This window comes from Saccopteryx bilineata, chromosome X (genome assembly GCF_036850765.1).
Source record: "Saccopteryx bilineata isolate mSacBil1 chromosome X, mSacBil1_pri_phased_curated, whole genome shotgun sequence".
NCBI classification, from domain to species: Eukaryota; Metazoa; Chordata; class Mammalia; order Chiroptera; family Emballonuridae; genus Saccopteryx; species Saccopteryx bilineata.
This window is the reverse complement of record NC_089502.1, coordinates 106,954,970-106,973,394: the sequence shown is the minus strand read 5'-3', so window position 1 is coordinate 106,973,394 and position 18,425 is coordinate 106,954,970. Positions and strand designations below refer to the sequence as shown.

The following is an 18,425-nucleotide window of genomic DNA, read 5'->3' as shown; positions in this document are numbered from 1 at the left end:
TCCACCCTAAGTCTCTCTCCCAAATATATACTCCATAGGGCAGCCACAGTGATCTTTTTAAATTTACTAGTCATATTGTATCACTCCTCCAGACAAAAACCTACACTATCTTCTCAAAATGCATAATTCTTAACATGGTCTGCAAGACCACATGATCCAGCACTCTGCTACCTCTCTGGTTTCATTCCTTACCAGTCTCCTTGCACTCCTTCCCCTATAGGCATGCTTGATCTTCTTGCTCTTCCTAGAACATGCCAAACATATTCTGGCCTCAGGGATTTGTATATACTCTTCCCTCCATGTGGGAGTTGCTGTCCCAATATAGCTGAATGGCTTGCTCTCACTTTATTTTAGATTTAGCTCAAATGTCACCTAATGTGAGAGACTTTCTGTAACCACCATACATAAAATAGCAATACTCTTTAGCCTACATCACCTTTAATAGATAAACGAAGATGATGAGTGGAAATGCCTGATCAGCTGTTGGATATTTGAATCTAGAGTTACCTAGGAAGTCTGGACCAAAGACATAGATTTGGGAGTTGCCATTACTCCAGGCAAGGAAAATAGTGTTTGTAATGGGTCTAGAGGTAAAAGAAATCATGGTACATTCAAAGGCCATGTGGAACTCTTTGAAAATGAATATTCTTGGGTCTTACCCAATATCTCCTGAAGAAGAATCTCTGGAAGCAAGGCTTAAGAATATGCAGATTGATAAATTCCCCCATAAACGCTGATGTGCAATCCTGGTTGAGAACCACAGCTTGTAAGATACATGTACCTCCACCAAATATACCAGTAATCTCCAAATTGCTAAACCAGTACTTTATATACTTTATGCATCTCACTTGACCACTCTGTTGGAATTGATAGTTGATCATTCAACTTCAAATATTGTACTTCCTTAGTTACCAGGCATCACATTCTTATGATTCTTCTTCCTCCTTTCTGGTCACCACTTCTCAGTCTGTTTTATAGACTTCTTTCCTGCTAATCCCTTAAATACTCTGCTCTGCAGGGTTTTGACATTTACGTTTTTGTCACTCTAATAATCTACACACTCTCTCTGGCCAGTCTCATCCATTCACATGACTTAAATCTGTAATTTATGGGTGCCCATATTTTTGTTCTTTATCTGTATCCTCTTTTAAGCTCAAAACCCATGTATAATATTTCTTAGATTGTCATTTAGGTATTACGTGGACACCTCAAACCCAATATCCTCAAAGATTGTTTTAAATGTTCCCTCCATATTTCAGTAAACAATACAATTAACACCCCACATCTAATAAGTCATTAAGTCTTATTTATTCTATATTCTAGCTATCCTCCACTTTTCTTCATCCATACTGTTCCTATCTTGACTGAAACCACAATCATATCTCTGATTTAGTGACAGATTGTATTGCAATTTATGCATTTAGATGTATATTTATTACCAGACTGTGGGCAATGAGAAGGTAAGACCACTCATTTATTCATTCAGTCAGTATATATTGAGCACCTACTATATGGCATATTGTGTCATATTCATCTCTGTGCCTTTCTACACATCGTACATTGCCTGACATTAAGTAGGTACTCAGTATACATTTGTTTTACTGAATTACATTGACACATATTATGTTACAGATGAGAAAACAGGGCCTAGATTTGAGAAATGACTTTTTAAACCCACACGGCAGTTCAGGATCCTGGAATTTGCATTTCCTTACTCTTAGTCCAACTTTCTCTCCATAGTCCACATTGTCCCTCCATCTTACAATTCTATACTCTCCAGATTATTCTTTTTCTCTCTGACTTTTCCATAACATCCTCTTATGATTGATGATATTGCTTCTATATCTCTTTTCCAGCTTCTTTGGAAAAGAAAGCAATTATCACCACCCCTATAGGCTTCTTGGTTAAGAAACTGTATTTCCTTGACATTGCTTATTTCCTCTGGCATCACCACTGCTGAGTCAGAATGCCCACAGGTCAGATTTTCATCTGGCATTTCTAAAGAGCTCCTCTTGAGTTCAGTAGAGTACATATAGAACTGGTTGCATATAGAAACTTACAGACTCTAAAATAGATTTGGGCTCTATTCTGGGAAAAAGAGAACAAAGAAATATTTTCAGAATTTGTGCAAAATTCATGTTTTATGAGGGCAAAGTAAGAGGGAATTGGTTATAAAAAAAGAGAGGGAATTGGTTATGATTATAGGCTGAGATAATTTGATATTTGATTCATTTTGTGGATGAAGATTCTGATAACGATTATTTTAGACACCAAATTAGACTATCATGCAAAGTTGGTTTATCATGTATAATCTATTTCTACTTGCTACAATTTAAGAAAACCTAAATAAGCTTAGTACATTCCAGGAATATGAATAAAACATGTGGGTTGTGCCTTTGAGAGAAAATTTCTTCTCCTAACTAGCTAAGGCTTTGAGTGTAGGGTACCCTCTTAAAATGATTTATAAACCATATTGTTTTCACATCTTTATATTTTTGTTCATTCTGTTATCTTTGCTTGCAATAGTTTTTATTCATTCTTTTATCTATCAAATACTTCCTGAGAATCATTACTGTGCCAGGCATTATACTGAGTTTGGAAGATTCGGTGATGGTTCTTTTTGAAGTTCATCCTGTCATGCTGTATGTTATCTTTTGGCTTTTGCACATGTTATTCACTCTGGATGTAATATTCTCTCATCCTTCACATTTTTATTTCAAAATCGCCTTTTCTAAGAAACATTTTATAACCCCCTCAGTACTGAATTAGGTATATTTCTTCCTTGCTCCCTTAATTCTTTATTACATTTCTTTATCCTTTATTATATTTCTGTGCCTTTATTGCATTTTTCTATTTTTTACCTTCCTTACTAAATTATGAGCTCATTGAGAACAAGGATTCATTTATTGATTATTTATTAATTAATAATATATATTATACAGCTGACCTTTAAACAATGCACAGACCCCCTGTGCAGTCAAAACTCCACATATAACTTTTGATTCCTCCAAAACTTAAGTTTTCTTCAGTATCCACAGAGGGCTTGTTTCCTGGAACCCCTGCAGATACAAAAATCCATGGATGATCAAGTCCCATATATAAAATGAAATAGAACAATGCATACAGTCTGCTCTCCACATCCACAGGTGCCCAACTCTAGATCAAAACCAGTACAGGTATTTATTGAAACATCCAACCTCTTAAGAGGAGAGAAGTGGAATATATAGAGTTGTAGAATAATTTGATTGACAAGCTAAGTAATTTATACTTAATGCTCTAGAAATTAGAAATAAGTTTTTGAACAAAGAAACAAAGTGTGAAAATAAACCACATTTAAGGAAAGTATATTTGGCGTATATCTATTCAAATTTAAATCTGGACTTTAAAAAATAATAGGGTTTCAAACTGAAATCATCTCTTGTCTCTCCTAGGAGCTACATTCAGATGAGAAAAATTTCTTAATATTCACATCTACTATTCATTGAGCACTTACTATATTCCTGACACATGATATACCTTTTAAATACAAGACTTTATTCAACCTACAGAAAATATAACAATCCTATGATGTATGTATTTCCATTTTAAAGATGAAAAAACAGGTTCAAAAAGATGAATTGAATTGCCCAAAGTCAGATAGCTCATAAATGAAAAAAGAAAAGAATTTACAAAGGAAAATCTTTTGACTCTAGAAATTCTGATTGGAAGAAACCTGAATGTGTTTAAAAATTACATATATAATGTATATATACATTATACACACACATACATGTCAAAAGAACAGTTTGGAACAACTTTGACACACATACCCACATGTGCATGCAGACTCACACAGGATTCATGTTTTGAATCTCATGTTTTCTTTTACCCTCCTGAAAGGGTGGGTGTAAATAGAATATCAGAGCAAGAAGGTATCTTAGCAATTAACTAATCAGACTACTTCATGTAAATGTAGAGATTGAGGCACTAGAGGTAAAGTAAATTGCAAAGGTCACACAAGGAATTAGAGTAAGATTAAGAATCTGAGTTTCCTGACTCACAGGTTTGTTTTACTCTTAACAGTCACCATTTACCTTCTCAATTTTATCGATGGGATAACCAAAGCATCCTAAGAATGTTGATGGTCAAGCTCCTGTTACTTGTCCATTGAAACAGGACTTGAAATTAGATCTTTTTTATTTTAAATATGAGGCTTGTTTTCATCCAAGAGCTTCTGTCTGGATGACCAAAAAGAAGACCCCTTCCTATTGCATTAAATAGTGAACTGAAGATAATTTACAGAAAACATTGTCCTTTGATTTAAGAGAAAATGCCCAAAGCTACTTTATTTTCAGAAGCCTGGTGGTCCCAAGGAAGCTCCCTAGAAGCCAGAATTGTGTCATTTTTTATTGAATCCACACCACCTAGCACAAAGGAAAGCACTCATAAATATCTGTTGAATATATGACATACTAAAGGCAGAAAGAGAAAGTAGTAGGTTGGAAATGGTTTCCCAATGGATGATGGATGGATAATCATTATTAATGCTGAAAAAATGGGAATGATGTAGAAAAGTGGTGGGAGAAACCCTTAAACAAAGGAGAAGCTTTGCCTCCATCTGGTTGAAGCTGCAATCACTCAACAAGGACTGAGTGGCTTGGTAGGACTGTGGTTGGCAGAAATATTTAAATAAGGCCTCCATAAAATTGTTACTCTCCACTCCACCTCCATTACCCTTTAAATTCTGTTTCAGTCATTATCCAGGGACCGGATACAGAGATTCCTATGGGGAGTTTTAGTGGGTCGATTCAATTTCAACTGGATGACGCCACTTAGGCAAGCATTAAGAGCTACAGCTCCGGGAAAACAAACAGCGCAGAGAAAAGGAGAGAGAAATTATAGCAAGCAGCAATAAATCCCTTCCCTCCCATCCTCCCCTATAACCCATTCACAAGACCTCCAGAAATCATTTACATTCACAAAACAGCTAGCTAGCTAGCTAAGCTGAACACACTGCAATCTCATCTCCCTCCCTCCGTTCTCTGCAGATTATATACCAACACACCCTGAGCTATATAAATAATCACACACTATCGGTATCTATTACTCTCTTGAGATACCCTGTGTCTACAACTGCAGTTTCTGCTGCTTTGGTTCATCTGTCAGATTGGAGGAGATGGAGTCCGAGGTGGAGGCGGAGGCAAAAGAGGAGGGGGAGGAGGTAAAGGAGGAGGAAGGGGAGGAGGGAAGGGGGAGGGGAGTGGAGGCGAAGGAAAACGCTGGAGGAGGAGGGGAAAAAGAAAGAGGAGGAGGGGGAGAAAGGGGAGGAGAAAGAGGCGGAGGAGGAGGGGGAGGAGAAATAGGAGAAGGAGGAGAAAGGAGAGGAGGAGGAGGCGAACAACTTACCCTGCTGAGCTTTCTTTGGGGAATACGTGCATCAAGATTTAGATCGGCAAGGAAAATCTATACAAAGTATCTGCCACTATAGGTCTGACTCTCCTCCTGCAAAACACCGTTTTTTTTTGTTTTGTTTTGTTTTGTTTTTGTTGTTGTTTTTTCCCTTTCCGTTTTCTCTGCTGTGTCAGAAAGACCAGGACAGAACTATCTCTGTTTCTGGCTCCACTGCCGGTTTTCATTCAAGACTTTCTGAAAAGAGGTGGATAAACCTAAAGACTCAGGAGAAGAGGTCCTTTGAGCCAGATGGGACATTAATTCTCCTGCTTTTCACAGCATGGATAGATCCTTTCCTCAAGGTAAGCCATATAGATTAGCTCTTAAGGACCTCAAAATTCTTTCTATGCACAAATTGCCATTCATTCCTGCCATCGTCTGTGTGTGTGTGTGTGTGTGTGTTCGTGTGTGTGTGTGCGCGCGCGTGTGCACGCGCACAAACGCAAGCGCGTGGGTAAAATGAAATGAAAACCATTTAAATAAGATTTAAATAAATCAGCTTTTGCAGAAAACTATTCTTATTGGGTATTTATAAACCGAAATGGAACTTCAACATGACCCTTTATAGCCAAATGTCAATTTAATTTCTAGTATGTTGACCTTTCAATGCATTTTGGTGATTGCCTAAGCCCCTTATAGCGCAGCCTAACCACGCAAACTGAGGATGTAGGGAGAGCTCATGCTGAGGCCAGTCTGGCTGCCCAGCGGGTATCCTGTCAGCATGGGGCTAGTCAGCTATTGGCTCACAAGTCTGGGCTGTGCATCGTTCAGATTTCATCACATCACCTTGCCCTGGGTAGAAATGGCGCAAGCTGACACGGCATAACCCCCTACTTACATTTAGTCAGAGCAATGATTTAGAAATCTCTGGATCCATGCCTGGGTGTATGTGCACATGTCTCTATGTGGCATATGGAAATTTTGCCAAAAGTGAGAACCTGTGAGCATGTCTAGTTAGCCAATAAGCATTTGATAGGTCCTAGGTCAGTGATTTACAGTGCTTTCCATTCTTCTAATTATAATTCACTCACCTCTGCATGCTACAAACCAAGTTGGATGAACAGAAAACAGACCTTGAACCCTTATACAGAAAATCTATTTTGAAATGCAAACTACAGTTGCCTTTCTGGGTACATTAAAACTTCACTGTAACATAATGGGCTATCACATGAACTTAGATATACCAGGTGTTAAATCAAGTTCCCAACAAGTTAGCAGCATACATACATACATACAAATAAGGTACAGGCTAGTAGTTTATCCATAAGAAAGTATTAGTCTTTCCTCCCATACCTCTAAATAAACATTTACTAAGACTTTATAAACACATTTTGGTTTTCTTTGCGTGTTCTGTTTTTTTGGTCTGTCTAGCTGTGAACCAATCTAGATAGTGATCGGAGTGACTTGGATTTGGAGGCATTTTATTCAGAATTGAGGAGCTGAGTAGTAAGAAAGTAAAGAATTTAAAGGAAAAAAGACTAATTCTTCACAAAAGATCTTTGAGACAAAGAAATGCAACCTAAAAACTCCACATAGAACGTGTAGAGCATCAGAACAAGAAGGAGCTTTTAAAACTTTCCTTTCATATCTTCCTTGTTTTACAGATGAAGAAACTGAGGCCTGGAACAAAAAAAAGTCACTTGCATGTAGTCACTCAGCAAAGTAGAGCTAGAGTTAAGTCTAAAACTTAAGTTTCTTGTCCCCCATAAAATGATTTAGGGTTCAGAAAGTGATTCCTACCTCTTAAATGAACAACTATCATTTTCTTTAGGACTAGAAGTGTGTGAGTTCATTTTTATTACCATTTTTTCTTGTATTGCTCATCACTAAAACACCTAGATCTTTAAAAATGGAAGGTCTTAAAACTGCAAGACTCCCTGGTTCAAAATAAATTGTAGTTCTTAATGAAACTATTAAAGTAATGAATAGGACTAAGGTAGCAAAGTGACAAGTTAAGAGTTAAATGTGGTGAGAACCTGGCAGCTCCAGCAAGATGTATGCGGTAGGAGGGAGGCCCAGTCAGTGGCTGAGAGGTTAGTAATGTAAACTATATACAACTTGGTATTTGTAAGGGGGGAGTGCTGTGATAGAGATGCAAATGCTTTTGCACAGAGAGGGATTTTTAGAGAGCAGGCTTTGGAACAGTAGAACTAAGAAAACATATAAAGCCATAGCAGAAATTCCCCCTATGTTTGCTTTCAGTTATTCCGAGGAGTGTATGTAACAGCAGAGCACAGAAAAAAGCAACATACCCTAGAGCCATTACACAGTAAGCTAAAAAACAACATTGAACCCATGGGAGTGGGAGAAAACAGAAGCCAAGCTTTCCTCCTTCTCTTCCCCCCTCTTCTTTGAAATCGAGATTGAGTCATATTGTATCAGAAAGGATTTATAATAGAAGTCGGAACTGTCTTAAGATATTAGCATAGAAAGGCTTTAGATAGGAAAATTTTTCCACGTTAGTCTCAAAATGAAAAATTTTAGGTTCCAGGAAGAAAATTACATTTTTTCTTTCATTAACAAACAGTATTTATTGAATGGAGTTAACTTTCTAGTCCCTAAATTGACATAAGAAATTTCTGTTTAGGTTGAACATAGCAATTTTCAGGGCTACAGAAAAACTGTTGAGAAAGCTATGAGCACCTGGCCAGAGGAACTGAGATGGGAGTGGGTTTACAATGCATCATTCATTACTGCAAAGGTACTACGTGACAGAAATCACTAGATCCCATCAACATGCAGCCAGAACTTTTAATCATCTTGGCTCCTATTTAATAATATGTGATATGTATATTCTGTCTTTCATTTAATAGAATATAAAATTGACCAACAGCACAGTTTTCTAACAGTTGCTGCTCACAATAAATGGCCCTTTAATGGGTGGATTTCTAAATCATAAACATGCACATAGTAGTAGTTTTTCATCTAATCTATGTACTGCAACGGTCTCTTACTTATTCATTTCTCAACTTTTTCTCCCCCTCTTACCTTCCCTTACAGCATCTATTTCAGTTCATCGTGTTAGCCAGATCGGATTCAGCACCTCCAGAATGGCAAACAATTTATTGTCATCCAATCCTGTTTTATCCTACTCAACACCCTGATTTTACCCAGGTCCTACTGCTCACCGTATTGCAGATCTTTCACAGTCCACTCTAATAAAAGATTTTATAGGTCAGGAAGAAACCTTCTGAGTTCATCCTATCAGTCCCCTTACCTGTAATCATGACAGTAGTACCTCATTATCCCAGACCGATGCCCAAAGCTTCCTTTAATCATCCAACCAAGCATCTCAACAATCTAATCTAAGTCTTGCAGCAATCTAATCAATATCCAAATACACCTTCTCAACCTAAACATCATATGCCCTTCATCTGCCGAGATAGAATCCCTTTTGAACATGATTCTGAGTTATTTCTATTATAACCTAAACTCCTCCAAGCTTAGCTTTCAACTTTCTGAGCATGTCCCTGAGATACCTAGTGACATCCCTGGAATCCTGTGTGATATTTCCTGTAGTTTTGAGACCTTGTGTGCCTTTCTTTGAGTCATTGATTCTTGGAATTTCCAATATGTTTTGAATCTAGCTTCTTTTGGGAAGCAGTGAGTCTAATGTATCCAGTATGTATGTTGTTCTTACAGTGTAAAGGACTTGAAGGTTCCCACACATTCTTTATCTAATCAAAGGGGAATAAATCCATTTCTTATAAGTTTGTCAAAAGACTCTTCTCAATCTGAAGCTCCTACATCCACATGCCGTGCAAGTCAGCTAAACAATGTGTCTTTATTTGGGTGTTCAAATGAAAACTACCTCTTTTTTTCTACTGCTGAGATTGTGAATCTTAATAAAGATATAGCAAGGGTAAAGGCAGGATGCTTCAGGAGACTGAGAACCTAAGTAAGTAAAAAAGACATCTTGTTTTTGAATGCACAAATAGACAAAAGCATGTTGCTCCATTTACCCTCATGGATTGAAGATGTAGAAGGTATAGATGAAGAGAATTCTTTTGTCAAATTTTGTAGCTATAAAATCATAAACAACAATAGGGCACAGTCCTTCAAAATCACCTAGTCCATCCTTATAATTACATATATAGATAATGAACCTATGGACCAAACAAAACAAATGATTTAACAAAAGTTATATAAGCATTTGAATCTTAGACTCTCTGTGGTGTTTATTTGCATGCCTTGTGCTGTGTTAAATAACACCAAAACAACTAGCTAAAAAGTGAAATTATAGTCAGGCTGGTTCTTTGGTATTATGTACCAGAAAAGTTATTTTACATCAAATTGTCTTCTTTAAAAAAAAATAACAGATGTAAATTCAATTACCCAGGTTTGCATGGAGATATAGCTTCAAAAGGTATTGAGTCTGGTCATATTATTAGCCACTGAGTCCTTTATGAACTGCATTTTTATTTTTCCTGTTACTGAACTTAGGGTACATTTCATTGTCATGTTTGCTTGCTTATGAAAACCTAATCAAGCACTATCTTCTCTCACTTGTTCATTTATATTACTCATTCAAGCTTTCCATCTCATACAGTAGTGTGAGTAATCAATCTATTTTGAGACAGCTTGAAATCCAATGAATTCCAAATATGTACTTTATTCATGCTGTTGTTTCTTAGGTCCTAATGCCTCCAGAATGACTCTTGGATTTGTGTTTAGGTTTCTTATATACACCTTTTTGGCTATTCAGTCTTCCAGGTGGTACAATACAATAATCTATTATGTGAACAATATTTTCCTCATAGTCTCCATTGTCAATATAGGCTTAACTAAATCCTTCAAGGAATAAGCATCGACCCTTTTTGATTGTGGTACAATGCTTTCTCAGCTTAAATCTGGTATAAGAACATTGCTGCTTTTTAAGAAAGCCAGTTTATTGTATTGTGTAAAGTAAAGATAGAGAAAAATACTCCAGGTAGATTCTGCCTAGTAAATCCCATCAATAAAATTCTTGACTTAGGGTACAATTGTAGATACAATTATAGATGATATATAAAATAATTCAAAGCTCATTTATATAGTTTTCAGCTCTAGTGCTACTTCCAATTATAGATATAAAAAAATGGTTTTGAAGCCACACTGTAATTTAGAAAGAATTACCTTTCACTAAGTTAAATCAGGCTATAAGGTAAGGAGAATTTGGGAAGCCCATTTTCCTATTATTTTACAGATAGCTTAATCTCTGCCTCCTGTGTCTCAGTCACATCTCTGCCATTACTGAATCTTGCTTGCTTGCTTATATACATTGAATCAAGCAATGTCCTTTCTTACCTGTTTATGCTTAATTCAAATTTCAGTTGAAAGGAGAATCTATATAAATGAGCAACTACTCATACAAGGCTTGAGGCTTTCTCTTTTTCATCAGCATTGTTTCAGGAAGTGGCCTTTATGTTTGAAATTAGGGTCTTTTTTATTAGAATTTTTATGCTCAAGGCCTAGATTTCTATGTTAGCAAACATCTGAATGAGCTAGCTTCTCCTGTGACTTTAGTCATATGATAGGAAACATAAGAAATCAATGATTTAATCTTTGCTCCTGAAGTGCTTTACAGTCTGGATGGGATGACCAGATTTGCCTGTAAAGAGGTAGGTGAGGTCAATTACAGAATAAATGTGTAACATGAAATCTACTATAAAATGATTGAGGGTAATGGTAGTGATAGGGCCTGAGCTTTGTAAGTTCTTTGCAAAGTACTCATGCTTGTGTGTTCTCATTAATTGTTTTCATTCCTTCTCTCCTAGGATTTTCTGATGTTCCCTAAGGTCCACGTGACTGCAAGGGCTGTTTATCACCATAAGTGCCACCCTGACCCAAAGCCACTCAGAACTCAAGAATCAAGGCAAAATGGATGCTGCAGTGACAGATGATTTCCAACAAATTCTGCCGATTGAACAGCTGCGTTCTACTCATGCTAGCAATGATTATGTGGAAAGGCCTCCAGCCCCCTGTAAACAGGCAATCTCCAGCCCTTCCCTTATTGTGCAAACCCACAAGTCTGATTGGTCCTTGGCTACCATGCCTACTGCTCTCCCCCGCAGTCTAAGCCAGTGCCATCAATTGCAGCCCTTGCCTCAGCATCTGAGCCAAGCTAGCATTGCCAGCTCAATGTCCCATAGCACCACTGCCTCTGATCAAAGGCTCTTGGCCAGCATTACGCCCTCACCTTCAGGCCAGTCCATCATCCGAACCCAGCCTGGAACAGGGGCCCACCCAAAAGCTGATGGTGTTCTGAAGGGAGAAGCTGAGCAATCTGCAGTGCACTCCAGTGAGCACCTCTTCATCTGTGAGGAGTGTGGGCGTTGCAAATGTGTCCTCTGCACAGCATCTCGCCCTCTCCCCTCCTGCTGGCTGTGCAACCAGCGTTGCCTTTGCTCTGCTGAGAGCCTCCTCGATTATGGCACTTGTCTCTGCTGTGTTAAGGGCCTCTTCTACCACTGCTCCACTGATGATGAAGACAACTGCGCTGATGAGCCTTGCTCCTGTGGGCCTAGTTCTTGTTTTGTCCGCTGGGCAGCCATGAGCCTCATCTCCCTCTTTTTACCTTGCTTGTGCTGCTACCTGCCTACTCGTGGATGCCTCCATCTGTGCCAGCAGAGCTATGATAACCTCAGGCGACCAGGCTGCCGCTGTAAGAGGCACACCAACACTGTGTGCAGAAAAATCTCTTCTGGTAGCGCACCCTTCCACAAGGCCCAGGGAAAGTCTGTATGACCTTTCCACAAAATGGATTCCGAGCTTTCTCCTTCTAGCCCCCAACAGTAAAGCAAAAGCCTCATCTTCGAAGAGGGGAAGGAGGAGTAAAGTAGCCAAAGTTAGGGCCTCACCAGTTTTGTTCCTGCAGTGTCAGGGGAATGGTCAAGTACATCCTGGTGCAGGATGCCTTGTTCTTTCTCACAATATCTAGCTCTCTCTTCTTCAACCGTTTTGCACCCCACCATCTCAGCCCTTATGGCTGTTATGGAAAATTCAGGTGATATATAAGCATGAAATTTGAACACTGAGGACTGACAGAGCCAGCAACGTGGAGGTTTAGGGGCTCCCCAATGTGTTGCCTCTCGATGCAGGCTCTGAGCGTCACTCTGCTTTCCACAGTGCCTTTGGAAGCTTTCTTCTCAGATGGTTTTCACAGGCCTATGTGGAAAACATTCAATATTCCAGGGAATTTGACCCCTTCTCCCTGTTGAGTGCCCTTCTCTTCTTTAGTCCTCTTTTTCTCCTCTCTCCTCTTCTTTTATTACTCTGTTCTGTACTCCTTCTCCCTTCATTGTCACCCACTCTACTTTTCTTTCTCTCTCCTTTCCTTTCTACTACTTCCCTCCATCTCTATTGGATTAATCCTTTCTCTGCCTGCATTTCTATCTTGTTTGATCTATCATTATTTCTCTCTACCATCCCTCTTTTTCTCCCTAACATGTCCAAAAGTGCTGTTTTTTTCATAGGTGTTTCCTTTGACACCAAACTTTGCTATGCTATACTATTTACTAATTTTTATTAAGGGAAATGGATTACTGTAATGAACTGATTACTAGCAATAGTCTATATCTTGACATGTGTGTGCACTCATAACCACACTTACCTGTTTGTGAGCATATGAAACAAAATTATCTTATATTTCCAGGTTTAATTAGTTGGAGTTCTACTCCCCTTCCCAATAAGGGACTTATAATACTGACAGATTCCACTAGCATGCTGCGTAGGATAGTAAGTCAGGATGCTCATAACTTTGTATGTCTGACCCAAGTGCCAAAGGCAGACGTGCTTTATAGCTAATGATCAAAGCAAAGGATGTTAAAGAGGTTTGTTCTCTCTTAGAAGCTAATCGTCCTGAGACTGCATGGCTCAGGCCTTAATAATGGACATAAAAAGTCATAAAACTCTAGAGCTGGAAGGAATCTTAACTGCTAATCTAGTTTAATGCCCTAATTTTACAGATGGGAAAATTAAGACCTATTGATAAGAAAGGATTTGCTCAAGGTCACACACGGAGTTAACAGCAGAGTTGGGACTGGAATACAAGACTTCTGACTCCTACTTCAGTATTCTGTACCCTATACCACATTAAGTCATGGGACTTTCCTCTTAGAACTTTTTAAACAATGACAGAAAGCCATTCTCATTCAATTTTCAGAAACCATGCCAAGTTAGTGTGGTGATCTTTATGCAGTGCACGATGGGTAGCTAATTCACCATCAGGTGTTGAGGCTGCCCTCAGTGGACATCATCTTTGATTCTGTCACCTTGTAGAAGCTCGTGTGGAAAAGAAAAATGTAAGAAAGCCCTAAACAAGCTGTATCTTCGCCATTGCACCTACCTTTTGCTGCACACACTATGCTTGCTTCTAGCTTTGTCTGCAGTGGCAATTGCCCGAGAACCTAAATTTCAGCAACAGTGGAAAACTGAGATGAATGATGTATAACACAGAGAACTCACTTCTTTTTTAAAAAAATACTGAGAGCCTGTGCTGTGAATACCCTTCAATAGGAAAAGGCTGCAGTGATGATAACAGGCTCCCAAAGACTGCTGCAAAAAGACAGAAGAATTAGATACAGTTTCCCTCTTGTTGAATCCAACATTCACTACGGAATTCAGAGATTGAGGGCACTTGCTTGAAGTGAAGGTGCTCTAATTTAGTTGCAGACTTCCAGACTCTAACTTTATATATCATCTCTTTTAAAGTGTGCATGGATGTATATTGCAGGGTGGAGAGGTGGGGAGAAATGTATAGTCATACACAAGAGGAAGAAAAAGAAGAGAACATCCATGTCCCTTTGTTGGATGTATACTATGGAAATATGTGCAGTCTTTGTTGGTTCTGAATCTTCCTGAAGTGTACTGACATTTGGGCTGTGTACAGCCCCACATCTTCACTTTCACCACCCTTTCTAGAATTGCTTTGCTCTATTTTTGTATATATAAATGTTATAATGGTTATTAATAATGTTAATGATATTGCTGCAAATGGTGCCATATATAAGGTTTGGCTTCTTAGAACATTTATAAACCCAAACCAATACCTGTAACCTCTTATGTTGCTTTCAAACCCTTAATTTTAAGTAATTTTAAAAAATCTTATAAATCTGCCTGATTGAACTTTGAATTTATATACCCCGAAAAGCTGTGCCCAGTTCTCTGGGTCAAGCTAGACGGTGATGAGTAGCAACACACACTTCTCTCTGCTTCTGCCTGAAATTTGCTTAGAGCTGAGATATATAAGGATTCTATGACACTAGTGCATTTTTCCTGGAGCTAAAGTCATTTTATGATGTTTGCTTATTAGTTTCAGGGCCCAAAATAACACAAATCTCTCCTCCTTGATAGCTCCTTGATAACTCAATCCTGCAGTCCTTACTCAGGCAAATTGTGAACTGCCAGAGGGGCTCTGGGCTCTGCCATATACCCAGAAGACTCTTCTCAGTGTATTTCTAAATGGCCTTACATTTGGTAGAAGAAACTGAAGGGTTACTCAAATGTAGTTGCAATCTGCAATCTGCTGCTGAGTCAAGGTTTTCACTTGTGTCCAAGTTGGCCTGATATGGACTGCATCTGGTTTATGTATAGATGGGTCTTGGGGTACGTGCACAGATGTGTGAGTGAGTGTGCATATGTATCCCTTCTGTTATATATATATATATATACACACACACATATTTATACATATACACACATATATGTGTATATATATGTGTGTGTATGTGTAAATATACATACTCACACATCTCTATATATTTTAATGTATTGCACATGTATATTTAAAATATATACAAAAGAATTCTAAATCTTGCAGAGAGGCTCTGTTTTCATTATTTTTCTATTTTGTGTCATGTACTTTATAAACAAGAATATTTAGAGGAAGTTTCCTATTTAGCATTTTTTTTTGCAGTTAAATCATCTGTCTGTTACCCCCTAACTCTACTGCTTTCTACATATTGGTCCCTTGATACATTTCATATAGGTTTAGCCAAGAGTTTTTTCAGCCCATCTTCCCTCATCACAATAGTTATAATAATAAATAGAATGATCACTTATATAGTGCTTACTATATGCTAAGCATGATTTTAAGCTCATTACCTATATTAGCTAATTTAATGCTCACAATAATTCTATAATGTAGATACTATTAAGATTGCCATTTTATAGATGAGAAAACTGGAGCACAGAGAGACTAAGTGACTTACCAAAGGTATCAAAGCTTGTAAATGGTGGAGCTAAGATTTGAACATACGCTATCTGACTCCTGAGTCTGTGCTCCAAAGTCAAGTGTAGAAGTCTGGAGCATAATGTAAACCCTTCTGGTATGACAAGCCTCAAATGGTTAATAGTTTTTTTTTCTCTATCACCAGTTTATCTGCAGCCTAAGAGTTGAAACAAATGTGCTCCTGTTAAGAGTGAAGCAATAGTTACAAACATCATATATTAGCTATCTTGTTTCCTGAGATGGTGATATTGCAAAATTCTTCACTACTCCCTTTGAAAATATGCTTGCAGTCAGTTGCCATTTCTCAGACATCTTATGTTGTAGAACTCGTAGAGAAGGATTTTTGCTTGTGCCAGAGAAGGTAAGAGTTTATTTAAACTTTTTTTTTTGACCCAGGACACTTAATGGTGTTTTTCTGTAGAAAGTAGAACTAAAACTATTTTTGAGTTTGAAATTGTTTTGAGCAATTAACATTCAAATTTACTGATTATATTGAGTGCATTCTTCTGGTTCAAATGTAAGCAATTCGCTGATGACCATCAGTCAGTATAATACCTTACCTTTTCCCTTCACATCCCTTACACTGACAATGTTTTACCTAGGCATTATTTCAGAGCCAGAAAGACCATTAAAGAACATCACCTTCAACATCAACATTAACCTGTCCAAAATCACACAGTTCTGGGTTTTGGTGGAGTTATGAATTAATTTCAGGCTTCCTAATTTCCAGTTGTCTTTGAGTTTCTTAGAAAATAAAGTTTGAAGCAAAAGCTTTTGTGCAATATCCAGGCAAGTAGGAGTAAGGGAAAAGAGTAGTAAAATAGGAAAGAAAAGAGAGCAAACAAAGAAGTGTATCACTGTGTTGGCCAGAATCTGTTTTTTGATAAGCTAATTTCTCAATCTCTTATGACAAGCCTACTGCACTTCCACACAGCCCATCTGAAAGAGGAAGGAAGAAGAGGTAAGAATTTATCTCATATCTCCCATTTCATTCGTCAAGCACCTTCCATGTCAAATATTATTTCCCTTGTACTTCTGAGTAGTGCATGTGTGGGTGCCCAAGCATGTATGTACCTTGGCATCTCCTGCCTCAGCAGCAATGGTATAGCATTGTGGCTCCATTACAGACAGCAAGGCAAGGCAAGTGTGTAGATATAGAGAGACATATGAACTTAAAGTGGCATACTAGGCAGGTGCTTTCCCTTTACATCTTTACTCACATTCATTAAAAGTGAATTAGAGATACCTTATCATCTTTAGAGTACACAAGGCTTTTGTGGTGCTCAGAAATGTACTAAGTTTGCCTTCCTGAATCTATGTATTCTCTGATGTGCTTTGAAGGGCTTCTTTTCACATGAAAATGAAGGCCTAGCTCAACTAGAGGAAACAAAGTTTCAAAATAGCCATCTTCTTAGTATAAAAAGAAAATTTACCTTACTGAATTCTTAAAAAATTATGTCTAAACCAATGCATGTACATGAATTCACATATGTTCATTTAGGCTCCATCAGCATAACAACAGAAAAATTGGTAAAATTAATAAATTCAGGAAAAATTGATTAAACAAGCTATTTTGTGACATGAAAATAAAACATTCTGTTGATTGACTGGATTTTTTATATTTCAGCCACTAATTATGATGATATCACATAGCCACAGCTTAAGAGTTATACTATCTTCTATTTTTATACATAATAATTCCCTGTACCCCATTCTTACATGAAATCAAAGCATCTAGTTGATAAAAAAGTATTGATATGGTGTCATATCTATGGTCAGATTAAAAAAATCACTGAATATATTCCACTGGTTCAATTCTTGCTTTTTAATATAAGAAAAAATAAGCATAAAGGAATTCTGAAAAAAAAATTCAAGGTGAATAATGAAATCATGCTATCACTTCAAACAATCTACCCAAAATGTTCTTCAATGACCCCTATTTTAGTGAGTCTATTGATTACTTCTCAGTTCTCATTGTATCTGACCTATAAGCAACATTTGACACAGTTGCTCATTCTGTACTCCTAAAATCACTTTTACCACTTGGCTTCCAAGATAACAAACTCTTCTGGTTTTCCTCCTACTTCACTATCTACTCCTTTTCTGTATTCTTTGCTGAATCCTTTCATCTCTCTCAACTTTTCATCTTCAAATATCCTATGGATTGGTCCTTGGAATCTGTTCTTTGGTTATCATTTACATGATGACTCAAAATTATATCTCCAGCCTGGACTGTTCCCTTGTACTCCCCACTCATATATCCAACTGCTTATTTCACATCCGTACTCTAATATCTAGTAAGGACTTCAAACATAACATGTTCAAACCAAGCTCTTGATCTTTTTCTCCTTAAATGTGACTTTTGCAGCTATACCTACAGCTTTTAATGCCAATTCTAAACTCCTAGTTTCTCAGATCAAAAATTTTGTAAGTAATCCACTAGAGATTTTATTAATTGTGAACGTAGCCAAAATTCTTTTTTTATCATAAAAGTCATTTAATTCAAATTATTTGTTATTTTATTTAGAAAATTAAACTTAACAGAGTGACGTTGATCAATAAGAGTACATAGGTTTCAGGTAAACATTTCTATAGCGTTTGAACTGTTGACTATGTTGTATACCCATTGCCCAAAGTCAAATCATTTTCCATCACCTCATATTTGTTTCTCTTTATACCTTTCCCCTCAACACCCTCTCCCAAATCCCCCTTTCCCCACCCCACCCCGGTAACCACTTCACTTTTATTTATGTCCAAAACTATTATGAGATACCACCTTACACCT

The 18,425-nt window shown here is 37.7% G+C and overlaps 1 protein-coding gene across 3 annotated transcripts in view; it reads left to right on the top strand.

Annotated features, from left to right (window-relative positions):
• Positions 1-17,358, top strand: part of SPRY3 (sprouty RTK signaling antagonist 3) — a 169,471-nt gene extending 152,113 nt beyond the window's left edge. For 2 of the 3 annotated variants that reach the window (XM_066249538.1, XM_066249539.1), the window contains exon 2: positions 11,187-17,358. In XM_066249538.1, the coding sequence (XP_066105635.1) occupies positions 11,290-12,156 (867 nt within the window). In that variant the 5' untranslated portion in view covers positions 11,187-11,289 and the 3' untranslated portion in view covers positions 12,157-17,358. Of the gene's footprint in view, positions 1-5,361; positions 5,733-11,186 lie in introns of those variants that run through there. The other variant, XM_066249537.1, reaches the window with a different exon arrangement.
• Positions 17,359-18,425: the final 1,067 nt, after the last annotated feature.